At 48.0% G+C, this 13,872-nt stretch overlaps 1 protein-coding gene across 1 annotated transcript in view; it reads right to left on the bottom strand.

The window, feature by feature from the left end:
* Positions 1-210: 210 nt before the first annotated feature.
* Positions 211-13,872, bottom strand: part of CHRDL2 (chordin like 2) — a 189,559-nt gene continuing 175,897 nt past the window's right edge. The window contains exons 9-11 of the mRNA XM_088445827.1: positions 9,547-9,729; positions 8,937-9,029; positions 211-2,322 (exon numbers count right to left, since the gene is read on the bottom strand). Of these exons, the coding sequence (XP_088301953.1) occupies positions 2,243-2,322; positions 8,937-9,029; positions 9,547-9,729 (356 nt within the window). The 3' untranslated portion in view covers positions 211-2,242. The remainder of the gene's footprint in view (positions 2,323-8,936; positions 9,030-9,546; positions 9,730-13,872) is intronic.

The following is a 13,872-nucleotide window of genomic DNA, read 5'->3' as shown; positions in this document are numbered from 1 at the left end:
GCCTCCCCAGCCATTTACCTCAGGTCAAGTCACTGGATAAGTGCCATATTATGTATATAAGGTGGTTCAGAGGCACCAAGCAGCATATTTGGTTTTGGATGAGCTTCTCCTGTGGCGAGTAAGTAAATAACCCGGAGTGTCCCTACTAATGGTGAAAATGTATAGGCAGATAAATAAGCAGCTTGCAATTAAAATAGATTAATAGTTACTTTATTATAAATCCTTTAGACAAACACGACATTCATAAAACGAGAAAAAAAAAATACTTCAGAAAATATTTTAATTAGATCTTTTCAGACAGAAATATATATCAAAATAAATAGATTTGCTTGGTCAAGGTCGGCTAGGCACCGATTGTTTTCTAAGAGATTGTGGGCAGTGCCGCGTCCTACTTCTGCGCCTAGACTTGCCTGCGAGAACATCTGACCTCTCCCTCAGGAAGTGCCCCTATCCCAGGAGTACGATACAGTAGGTGATGCTTGTTATACACATACGTCTGAGCTTGGGGCACATGCTGCTGGTGAACACTGTATGCCAATGAAGAACACGCGCAAAAATAATTAATAATAATTTAACTTCATTACTTTATCCACGGGCGACCGAGCTCCAAACACAGCCCTTGGTCACCGTGACCGCTGCATTAAAGTGTAGCCTTTATAGAGAATCTGCCGCTTACACACTGCATGCAGGTGATGGACGCACTTAGGGATGGAACTAAATATATATATATATATATATATATATTTTTATTATTTTTATGTTACCATACTTTGCATGGATGTCAGAACAGCCATGTTTATGCAGGAAATCATGGCTTGGTTAGTCTCTGGAGGCTGATATATTTCTTACAAAGTCTTCTCCACATCGTAAATCATTGATCGGTTAAGTAAATAAACTACCCTTAGACTTAGAGCATATCCAGGCAGTTTTCGTATATATTCCTTGATCCAATGTTCTCTAAATGGGGGAAAATATCCCAAACCCATAAGTGAAGATCTACCCGCACACTAGGAACGACCAACGTGAAACGATCTGGGGGCAACCCCTCCACACCACCAGCCACTCACAGGTGTTTCCCCACTGCTGTCCCTACTGCTGAATTCAAAATGGCCCCCGCATGATAGTGTACACAGTATGTCAAATTCATCAACAACCAGATATACTGTAATAGCATCTATGAACTACAAAAGTGTATGAGAATATACCCTGCACCAACATTTTATATTTGTATGAAGAGAGACCAATGGAGAAATATGTTTTGAGAATGTAATTTCCTGTCAAGGCCCCTTTCGTCTGTGCTGTGGGTAAAGGCCACTGGAATGGAGGCCGGGGTCGATCTCTCGCCATACCAGCTTGCCATTCCAAACTCATCTGATTGGCAACTGACACATAAGACCTGTTAAAAGATTCCATCCGTTATATGTCCCGAGCCCAACATAAGAACAGACACAGTATATTTAAACTAATCTTAAGGTGCCCACTGTGCTGTCCTGATGGCAGGATTACGGAGTGTACCACTGGCATCGAATCTTTCCACAACATCAGTATAGGAGTCTTATATGCTTGATAATTACTGTAGTGCAGCATATATGTATACAGAGCATTTTCTGAACTAGGCCTATAGGATGTGGTGGTACCAAGCTGGTAATACAATACTTGCGTTGGGTTTTCTCACTGACTAAGGGAGAGGTGATGTTATAATTCTGCGATAAGCGGATACTGCTCGTGAAGTGAGAAACGGTCATTTCACCTTATTTACAATGGCACGGCTGTGTGGCTAAGACGTTAGTAAGTTGCTTTAGTTGAGCGCCACCAGGAGACTGTGCCTCTGGGATTTGCGCAGTCAGGGTCGAACTGCCGGAACCTGCTGTGCGTTCTGCATGGAAACACGTACACGATTGCATTATGTATTAATATTCATATCTCCCAGTCCCAGGTCAGCAGCAAGTCGATAGAAGCAAAGATATTCCCCCAGGAAAAGGAAGATCTGGATAGGGCACACATTGGGGGGGCTGTCGGTTGTTTCCAGTAACATCATCCTCTTACTCCCAGAGCAGTTCACCGGACCGCAGTCTCTTTTGTTCTCTGGTAAAGTGACCCGGTGTCAGGGCGGAAGCCATCTTATTGTAGCCTCCTTCTCTCTGGGATCTGACCGCCTGGCCTGTCAGGTTGGGTAATGCTGGAACATTTCTCATCTCTTTATGTTTGGGCTGTTGGAGGTTGGTGGAGGTTTCTGTTCCCGCTACAATGCCTCAGTCTGTATCTCAGTGATCTCGGTCATGTTCAGATCAGGAGGCTGGGGTCTGAAGACATTCCACTGACCTGGCCACCGAGAAGAAAGAAAGTCACATTTACAGTAGGTCCAGGCAGAGAATGTAAGAGCAAAAACATGTCTACAGTCTAATTCGCTGCGCTCGGCCCTTCCTGCGTCACATGGAGCAAACACGGATCAGACGACCACATGACGGGGGAGGAGGGGTAAACGCAATAGTCTGCGATTTGCAGGCAGCTGCGAAATTGCGGAGATTTAGCTGTTGTAATTAAAGCAGGAAAATTATTATTATTATTATTATTTTTTTTAATTAAAAACCAGCGTGGTTCTGCCACTTTATATATACTGTAGCGGCTAAATCGTCAAAATCTAGGTGCTATTTTTTGTGGGCATGTGCAGAACAGATCTGCAGACTTTAAGCTCCGTGAACGGCCTCCAGCTCAGCATCACACCCAAAATGCACTGCACCAGGATATATTCGCTGAATTTTCTTCCGTGTTTGACCCTTGTGCGCTACGTGTGAAATGCGACAGTTGCCACAGATGTAATAGGACCATGCGAATGAGCCCACACAGTATATACTAAACCGTATAGAAACAGAAAGACATTTACGGCGGCACTCAATGTAGCACCATACACATACTATACATAGCACCCATTTCTGTGATGGAGGCAATGACGATGTTTACACAGCTGAGCGATTATCGGCGGTCTGCGCATTTACGCATGCGTCACGCATCATTAGCGATGTCGCTTGCGCTGAAGATTTATTTGCAAATTGATTGACAGGCAGGGACCGTTTGTGGACAGCAAACGGGGAGGTGGCGACTCAAACCCAGGCGCGTCGCGACCGATTTGGTTTGCGACTGCGATCCTATGCGCAGTGAAAGTGGCTACTGCGTCTCAGTTCCGTCGCCCATTCTGCGCGACTAAAGGAATACACAGAAGTCCGATAATCCACTGATCAGCGGCCAAGCTGCGTCTCTGTACAGAGTCGCCTGGATTTGCGGTAACGCAGGTGGGGGCCTTAATACGAATGCCGGCGGCTGCAACATTTGCCTATCTTTGCACAATGATGGGTGGGCACAGGGGTCAGCATGAAAGCCCTGACAATAGGAAGTACTGCAATGGTGTGTGGAAAACCAACAAGAAATTGTAAAAGGAAACTTATGATCAATTGCAAAGATCTGCACATGATCAGACCTGGGGCGGGATACAAAATGATCTATCTATCTCCGCATGAAGATACATAAAATAATGGCGAGGGGGAAATACGCAAAGATGAAAAAATTACCATGAGATCTGCACAATATGACCAACAACGCAGTTGGCAATGTGGTTGTACAAAGGTGACGTACTCAGGGCCTGATTCAGACCCGCTCGCGAGCGTAGGACGCTCGCAAGCGGGTGGATGGTGCCCTAATGCGCATGCGCACGATGGAGGGAGCTCCATCGTGCGCATGCGCGAGACCCGAATAACGATGGCAAAGCCGTCGTTATGGGTCTCGCACCAAAAGGGGCGTGCTGTCGATGGTGACTGACAGCACGCCCCCTTTGGTGGGCGTGCCGGGGCGTGGCTGCCAGACGGAGGCGTTCCCATGGGAACGCCTACCGTCTGAGTCCGGCCCCACTGACATCACTAGTGATGTCAGTGGGAGTGATTTTGGCACTGATAGAGCCAAAATCACTCCTGGGCTTGCAGCAGCGAGACCCTACCGCAGGGTCTCGTCGCAAGCCCGATGGTCGCGATGGTCTTGACCATCGCGACCATCATCATGGACGCTCGCTATAGCTGTGGGTGGTAACCCAAAGCTATGCGAGCGTCCAAAAGGCCGCTCCATTTTCAGGTAGGACGGCCCTGATTCAGAGCGTCCGGCTCTGAATCAGGCCCTCGGTCGCCGTCTACTCCTGTAATTTCTATGACACATGTTCTATGGTGGTCTTTGGGTGACATTGTAATAGAGGGGCATGGTATAGTAAAATAAGATGTAAAGGGGGCCAGGGGGGATGGTAGTTACAAAACTCTGCTGCGGGTGCACAATTTCCCAGATAAAACACCCCTGCACTCTAGCATGGCTGCAGCGATACGATAGTATGTATTATAATATAGTTACTATAATCCCATGTGTGATCTACACTGCATCTAAGACAAGCACACTTATGTTTTTTCATCCCGCTATGTGACTTGGCAGCTCCTGTCCCGCCAGCCCTGGCACAGAACCGTCCGCAGCCTTTTTTTTTTTCACTTTTTTTTTGGCTGCTAAACTTTTACAAGTCGTGTCATGAAATTCTCACTCCGTGTAGCGTGAGCTCCAGTAAAAAACAGAGCCTGATTTATGAGAGTCAGCAGAGACTATTCCACACTTAGTCCAGACTTCCTTATACTTCATCAGGGAGCAATAAAGCTCAGCGAAGAGGACTGTGGTTACCCGCCATAAATCAGAGGGTTTGCAGCGTGAATGATGTCACTTCAAATGCCCAACCATCCCCGCGCCTTGTGCTCAGAAGCAGGAAAATAGGCGTCCTCTGTCCGCAACGAATCACAAAGCATCGCAGCCCAACCGCGGTAATAAGAGAAGGGGAGCTTTGGCAATGTGCCACCCTGCTCCAGCCCCCGGGCTTTCTGATGGCCCGGTTTCATGTAGTAGGCTCAGGGGCACGCCATCGATTTGCGGAGCAGCGCAGAAGTCACGTTTCATTTTTACGGTCACCATTTTAGGGATGGAGAGGGCACATATTCCAGGGTGTAACACGCCAAGCCCGGCTATTCCCCCAGTGCATAGTCTACTGTTCATACAAACTGTGCCTGAAACAAGTGTGTGTACAAGACAGTACGGGTATATAGGGGCCCATTCATCAACGAGTTTTATCATACGCTACGAGTTTTTAAAACTTGTTTCGTATGGTAAATGGTGCTCCAGCCAATCAGCTCCCAACGGTCAGTTTTCAAACAGATGCCAGTTGGGAGCTGATTGGCTGGAGCACCGTTATCATACACAGGGAGCTTTAAAACTTTTTGCGTATAATAAAACTCATCGATAAATAGGCCCCATAGTGTTATAGGCTCTAAAAACATGAATTAATAATATTGTGAGATGTTTGTCCTACAGCACTTGAGAATTTCTTCAGTCACAGCGGGAAGCTGCCCTGAATGCAACTCACATTTCAGAACTCTGGGCCTGATTCAGACCCGGTCGCAAGCGCTCTGCGCTCGCAACCAGGTCGATGGTGGGCCAGTGTGCATGCGCACGACAGAGCCGGCTACGCGAGACCCGGATAACGACGGCCACTCCGTCGCTCCGGGTCTCGCAACAAAGGGGGCAAGCTGTCGATGTTGAGTGACAGCTCGCCCCCTTTGGTGGGCAGGCCGGGGGAGTGGCTGTTCAAATGGAGGCGTTCCCATGGGGGCGGCCCCACTGACATCACGAGTGATGTCAGTGGGAGAGATTTCGGCTCTGTTAGAGCCTAAATCTTTCTGGGGCTTGTGGCAACGAGACCCTACCCTAAGGTTCTCGTCGCAAGCCCAATGGTCGCGATGGTCTTGACCATCGCGACCATCTTCCTGGCCGCTCGCTATAGCTGTGGGTGGTCACCTACAGCTATGCGAGCGGCCAGGAGGCCGTTCTAAAAAAAAAAAAAAAAAAAGACCGGCCCTGATTCAGAGCGAGCGCTCTGTCAGAGCGTCCAGCTCTGAATCAGGGCCTCTGTGCAAATCTCATTGTACTTTTATGCAGAGCTGCAATACCTGGATATTAGGAACCAATGGTATGTGCACCCAATTTATGCCAGGTATATGCCATATACAGTATATTTATACATTTGCTATTACCAATAATAATACATCAGGCACAACTCCCTGTCTCTCAATAAAAAAAAACAACACATTTGCTTAAAAGGCGCACACAAGTGCGTAGTCTATGCCTGGGCAATAAAGAAAGCCTCAATGGCGCATTCGCAACCAGCCAATCACAAGCAGTTCCCTAAAGCTGGCAATCATGGTCGTCATCCGGTATATATACACCTGCATTTTACCCCCTGTAAATCATACGGGTTTTCTCGGGAGTACATGCGTGTGTTCAGAAATGAAAAACACGCCCTTATTCAGCGTATATATCAGAACGCCTGTCCAAGTCTCTCTATTGGCGCATAAACGCATGTCCGTCTTTCCTGGGCACCTGCAGAACGATTTCAAGAACTGCCGTGATAACTGGCGCATTACTCGCCGTGCGTCAGACCCAACCTAAAGCACAAATAGAAATGTGCACAAAGGGGATTTGCAGATTCATAGCAAATGATATCGGAGGGCACATCACTCGTGTACAGCACGCCACGGGTTAAACGGCGACAAATATCTAAACTCCCAACTCAATTCAAAAGTGTTACTTGCGTAAGGAGCTGAATATATATTTATCTATGAAAGGGCACGGGGAAAGTAACGGAGAGAAGGCGAGGGAACATAAACTAATAAATGTGGTAGGAAAAGCTAAAGGACGTCGGAATCTGAACACTTGGGAGGTCTCTTCCCGCCGCAGGGTGATAAACATTCCAGACGGAGGGCGTCATTGTAACAAAGGATCGGGGGCTACTAATGCGCTAACACCGCTCGGACCCTCCACATATGGGGTGCAAATAGGTGGAATAAAATAACCTGGAAGTATAATCACCTCTCCATTCTGCAACGAGGAACATTTATATTGGCCCACCTGTCTGCATACAGTAGCTTCTTCCCAGCTGCGGCCACAAACCCCCTCCTCACATGCTGTGGCTGACCACCCCCTCCTCACATGCTGTGGCCGACCACCCCCTCCTCACATGCTGTGGCCGACCACCCCCTCCTCACATGCTGAGGCCGACCAACCCCTCCTCACATGCTGCGGCCGACCACCCCCTCCTCACATGCTGCGGCCGACCACCCCCTCCTCACATGCTGCGGCCGACCACCCCCTCCTCACATGCTGCGGCCGACCACCCCCTCCTCACATGCTGCGGCCGACCACCCCCTCCTCACATGCTGCGGCCGACCACCCCCTCCTCACATGCTGTGGTCGACCACCCCCTCCTCACATGCTGTGGCCGACCACCCCCTCCTCACATGCTGTGGCCAACCACCCCCTCCTCACATGCTGTGGCCGACCACCCCCTCCTCACATGCTGTGGCCTAGGTCCTCCCCCAGAAAATCAGTCTGGGCCCGTTTAGTAATGTGACTGATTTATTTTTTTTAATGCGTGGGGTCTCCTCCCCTCAAAAACACAACTAGCCCCGGATCTCTGAGCCCTGTTCTGGTACTGGAGAATTTGGGGGAAAACGGACGTGGGGTCCCCCTGTTTTTCCAGTATCCAGTACCGGACTGAACTAGCCGCTGGGGCTTACACTATATCAGGGAGACACACAGCGTGGGGTCCCCTTGCCAAATTGTAAAACCAGTGCCAAACTGGTCAGTGCTGAAAATCCTCGTGAAGTGAGAACCCCAAAATGGGGTCCCTCCGGGAGTATCTACCAGCCCTGGGCTTAAAGCTCTTCCCCGCTTCCTTGGAGGCAGTGGATGGGGGGTAATGGGGTAAAATAATACAGTGGGATTACAGGTCCTAGCAAGCCTGCACTACAAGTGCCAGCATGCCCGGACATTCTGGGCCTGTTGGCATCTGTACACTGTAAAGAAAATATTTTAAAAATGATAGGACATACACGCACACACCGATTGTTTAAACCCTTTATTATACACACTCTCACTTACCTACTCTTTGGATGCGCTCGGCCCCCTTGTCCAGGTAATAGTCCAGGATCTTGGTAGAACAAACACTATATACAGCGCTGACCGCGATATGACAATTCCCACGTGGGTCACTGCACTACACAATGGTGAAGCGCTGATTGGCTAAGCGTCTGGCACTCTCAGCCAATCAGAGGATGGTTTCTATGGCAGCATCCGCTGATTGGCTGAGAGTGTCGGACTCAGCCAATCAGCGCTTCACCATTGTGTAGTGCAGTGACCCACGTGGGAACGGTCATATTGCGGTCAGCGCAGTACAGTACATAGGGTACAGAATGTCCATTTGGGATTCAGGTCACTAAATTTTTTTTATTTTACCAAGATCCTGGACTTCTACATGGAGACGTGGACAAAGCACATCCAAGGAGTAGGTATGAAGTGTGAGTGATGGTCCTTCTGTATTACAGTGCCTGCCAAGGTCATCAAATTATACCACAAGACTTGATCTCCAGGTTCTCGAAGGTGGCAGAAACATCAAGCGGTAGATTTACTAAAGTGCAGGTTCATAGAAGTGGAGTTGTTGCCCATAGCAACCAATCAGATTCTATTTAACATTTATCTAGCACCTTCTAGAAGATAATAGCTAGAATCTGATTGGTTGCTATGGGCAACATCTCCACTTCTAAAAACCCCCACCCCCAAGTCTTTATCTAGGGAAAAAACACAGCTACTGCCTCCATCCCTACCGGAGGTACGTAATGAATCCAAGCGCCAAAGTACTAGGGATGCCTCCGATTAGCCCAGATTCCGCCATATTGCCCCATCCATAAAATTAAATAATAATAATAATAATAAAAAAAAAAAAACACCGACTTCACAAAACAGGATTTACGCTGCGGGTTTGTAATTTTCTACGTTTGTGAATGAGCCTCGAGGTGCAAATTCTAAGTTACCTTCACTAGTTCTGGTCACCAGCCGGAAGTGCTCGGACTCTTGCTTGAAGTCCTGTTTTGCCACCTTCTTGATCTGGATTAAGTGAAATATCCCTGTAGGTAACACCAGAAAGAACATGAATATAGGAAGTAGGGGTGAGCGGGTTCGGTTTTACTCGGATTTACTCGGATCTTTAAACGCTATTTTATTGGCTATCGCCAATCATGTGTTTTGGATAGCCAATATAATAAATCCGAATTTGCGGTAAAGTGGCGATAAGAACCGAGTAAATCCGAGTAAAACCGAGCCTGCACATCCCTAATAGGAAGACGACGGATGCACAATTGCACTGTAGTACATAGTGGCCACCAAGCCATTTCACAGACAGCAATGCAGCAACTGGTCGGCGATAGATGAAGACTCTGGGTGGGGAGACGTATCAGGCCTTGGAGAGGGATAAAGTGTTGCCCTAAGCAACCGATCAGCTTTTAACCGTCATTTCATAGTGCAAGATAAGTGCCAGGAGCTGAGTAGTTGATGGAGGACTCTCAGAAGGTTACTTACTAAGGGCAGCTCTACGCCTGGGGTATGACTAACACTTATAAGGATAAATGTCAGGAGTGGACTCACCTTTCACCATTTTCCAGACATAAATCTCCACGTCCTCTGACGCTTCCTTCTCGATGGCGATTTTGCGGAGGTTTTCCTTCAGGCCCCCCGTGCTGGGTGACATGTACATGTAGACCAGGATCTTGTTTGTATTTTTAATGCACCTGGTGGTGGCGACCTCAGTGGTGGGTTTTACTTTGTCCTCTGCGGGGAACACAACGAGAGGTGTAGGATGAGACACAGATTGTAGAGCTTATGAATTGACATATGCGGGTGTACAATACATGCCAGGGAACCTCCCAGCCTGCGCCACGCACAGGAAACAACGCCCACATTGCGTCTTTCCGGATCTGCCCCTATAAAAGAGATCTGTGCGACTTTTTGGGGTATAACAGCCTAGGACGGAGATGCACGTAGCAGGAACAGTAAAAATGTCACTTCAATGTCCCTATTATTAGTACGTTAGGATGCAAATGTTGATTAATTTTAACCTTCACTTATACTCTTAAAACACCGGGCAGTTTTATCAATTATTTTTAATAGATTATACACTGATTATACACAGAAGTGCCAAAAGTCATGGGATAGCAGAATGTAAAGGTGCTGTGACGTCTTGGAAATGATCAGACCTCCATTAGTTGCAATCTGACATCTCAAGAGTCAGTTAGAGCACCGGCTAGGCTGCTCATGGAAAGGCGACCAGCGGAGTCAGGCCAGAATTGTCCATGGTAACAGACAAGAGACACTGGCTCAAATCACATCCACATTCAATGCAGGAGACACCAGACACATATGCAACGTTCTTTAGTTTCCATGGGTTATGGAAGCAGAAGTCGCACCAGAGTGCCCCTGTTAACACCTATAAAACCTGGACACAGCACCTCACATGGGCTTATGATGTCACTAATTGGACTCTGGGTGACTGGCAACACGTGGCGTCGTCCGATGAGTGATGGTTCCAGTTGTTTCAGGCTGATGGTAAGGTTTGGGTGTGGCACAGACCACATGAGGCCATGGACCTCAGATGTCAAAAGCCATAGTGCAGGCTGATGGTGGCTCCATAGTGGTGTGTTCACGTAGCATGGGTTGGGTCCACTGGTCCACCTGGATGCATCATTGACTGGTAACCGCTACGTTGCATTGTTCGATAACCATTTGCAACCGTTCATGGACTTCCCGTACCCTCACAAAGATGGAATACACTAGCAGGATAATGTGCCGTGACATTGGTCCCAAGTTGTCCAGAATTGGTTTGAGGAGCATTCTGAAGAGTTCTGATGGATGGTGTGGCCATCATGTTTGCCTGACAATCGAGCATCTACGGGACATGGTGGAGAGGTCCATTCGCGCCCAAGATGATGCACTTACAATAATCAGGGAGCTGTAGGAAGCTATCCAGACGGCATGGGTCAACATCTCTCCAGAGGTCTTCCATCCACTTGTGGAATCAATGCCATATCAAGTTGCTGTACATAGCTGGGCTAGAGGGGTACTACACAATTCTAGGCATCTATCATATGACTTTTGGCACTTCAGTGTATATATATATATAATAGAGTAATATATATGATATATATTCACACACACTCACACTAGGGGATATATATATGCTGTGTGATATACAACAGGATTTTGGTACTTACTGATAAATCCCTTTCTCCGATTCCACAGGGGACACTAGATTCTCAGTACAGTGGGGTATAGATGTGGGATAACCGGGAGCTGGCACTTTAATAAATCTGAATAGTAGCTAGCTCCTCCCCCTCTATACCCCCCCTACATGTCAGTCTAAATAAACTGTGCCTGAGGAGAGCTGGAAAATAGAATTATAGAGGAGAAGAGAAGCTAGAACACACATGACCAAACAAGCAAATATGCAAACAAATCAAGTAGACCTTGAAGAAAAACGACTGTCCAAACCAGGAAGAACAATAACCAATGCAGGTGGAACAGCGCCAGGTGGGCGTCCAGTGTCCCCTGTGGAATTGGAGAAAGGGATTTATCGGTAAGTATCAAAATTCTGTTTTCTACTTCATCCACGAGGGGACACTGGAGTCTCAGTACAGTGGGGACGTCCCAGAGCTCACATCCCGGGCCGGAGAGCACTGAGAACCCTGCAAAACAGCACGGCCATACTGTGAAGCAGATGCTGCAAACTTTCAAAATTATGCCGGCCCGACCAAGTGGCCGCCCGACAAAGCTGAGTCAGGGAAACACCGCGGGCAGCCGCCTATGAAGGACCCACCGAGCACGTAGAATGTGCTGTGATTGAAGTAAGAGGTTGTTTTGAAGCATGCAAAATAGGCTTGTCTGATTGTCAGACGAATCCATCTAGAAATAGAAGCTTTAGAAGCCGGCCAGCCCGGACGCGCCATATCATATCGAACAAACAGCGTATCCGACTTCCGGAGGGATGCAGTCCTATCAACATAAATTTGAAGAGCCCGGACAACGACTAGGGATCTGGAAGCCGAAGAATCATCTTTAAACACCGTAACCACAATCAGTTGGTTGATGTGAAACGCAGACACTACCTTAGGCAAAAAAGATAACTGCGTACGTAGCTCAGCCCTATCCTCATGAAAGAAAGTGCCCCTAGCTCCGACAGACGCCTAGCAGAGGCGAGCGCCAAAAGGAGAACCACTTTCCATGCTAAAAATTTTAATTCCACAGTCTGTAAAGGTTCAAATAGGGAAGACTGGAGAAAAGAGAGGACCAAATCCCATGGGGCCGTTGGAAGTACAAACGGAGGTTGTAACCTGATAACCCCTTGTAGAAATGTCTGGACATCCGGCAATAATGCTAGTTTCTTCTGAAAGAAAATCGACATAGGCGATATTTGAACCTTCAAAGATCCCAGACGAAGACCTGCTGATAAACCAGCCTGTAGAAAAAGAAACAGCCTGGCTAAGTTGAATTGTGACGGTGACGCACACTTGCGTTCACACCAAGAGACGATGATAGTGCATTGAGGTAACGTCCTTCCTAGCCCTTAACATAGTAGGAATCACCCTGGAAGGGATACTCTTTCTTCTTAATATAGCCCTTTCAACAGCCACGACGTCAAACGAAGCCGTTTTAAGTTCTGATAGATAAACGGACCCTGTTGCAGTAGATCTTCTTGCAGAGGAAGAGGCCACGGGTCTATCAGTAGAAGACGTAGATTGGAATACTACGTCCGTCTGGGCCAGTCTGGAGCCACCAACAGAACCTTTACCCTTTCTCATTTGATTCTTTGAAGCAGACGAGGAAGAAGTGGGAGTGGTGGAAACAGGTAAACAAACTGAAACCACCAAGGAGTTGTTAGAGCATCCACTGCCACCGCCTGTGGATCTCTTGTCCGTGAGCAGTAAAGTGGCAGTTGATGGTTCAACCTCGACGCCATGAGATCTACCTGAGGTAGACCCCAATGCTGAATCAGTTGTTGAAAGACCTGTGGATTGAGCATCCATTCTCCCGGATGAATGTCTTGTCGACTGAGGTAGTCGTACTCCCAATTTTGTACCCTTGGGATGAAAATTGCTGATATCGCTACAGCAAATTCCTCTGCCCAGAGAAGAATGCGGCTGACCTCCCTCATGGCGGACCGACTCTTGGTGCCGCCTTGTCTGTTGATGTACACCACAGCTGTGGCGGACTGCACTCTGATGGCACGGCCCTTAAACAGAGGATGTGCTACCTGAAGAGCATAGAACACGGCCATTATCTCCAGAATGTTTATGGGCAGTACCGCCTCCAGTCGAATCCAGCGGCCCTGAAAGTGTCTTCCCCGAGTCACTGCCCCCCATCCTCTCAGACTGGCGTCTGTGGTGAGGAGAATACATTCCCACATGGCAAACCCGCTTGCCTGCTAATAGGTAAGAGGAATTCAGTCACCAAAGGAGAGATGTTCGAGTCCTGGGTGACAGTTGAACTCGCTGGTGAAGAAAAAGGTGGGACCCTGACCACTGAAAGAGGAGGTCCAGTTGGAAAGGACGGGCATGGAACCTCCCGTATTGGATGGACTCGAAGGTCGCAACCATCCTCCCCAGAAGGCGAATACACAGGTGTTCTGACACCCTGCGATGACGCAGTATCAATTGCACCATGTGCTGGATGGAGGTGACCTTTTCCTGAGGAAGAAATACCATCTGCTCCACCATGTCCAAAATAAACCCTAGGAAAGGCAGACACTGATTAGGCTGTAGATGAGATTTTTGGTAATTCAGGATCCATCCGTGTTGTAACAGAAGACTGTGTTACCCGGATGTCCTGCAGTAATTGAGTGACTGACGGAGCCTTGAGAAGCAGGTCGTCCAAGTACAGGATGATAGTAACACCTTAAATCCGAAGAAGGGCCATCATTAC

This window comes from Taudactylus pleione, unplaced genomic scaffold (assembly GCF_031769625.1).
Source record: "Taudactylus pleione unplaced genomic scaffold, aTauple2 ptg000390l, whole genome shotgun sequence".
In the NCBI taxonomy this organism is placed as follows: Eukaryota; Metazoa; Chordata; class Amphibia; order Anura; family Myobatrachidae; genus Taudactylus; species Taudactylus pleione.
The sequence above is the reverse complement of the archived record's forward strand: the minus strand, read 5'-3'. Positions and strand labels throughout refer to the sequence as shown.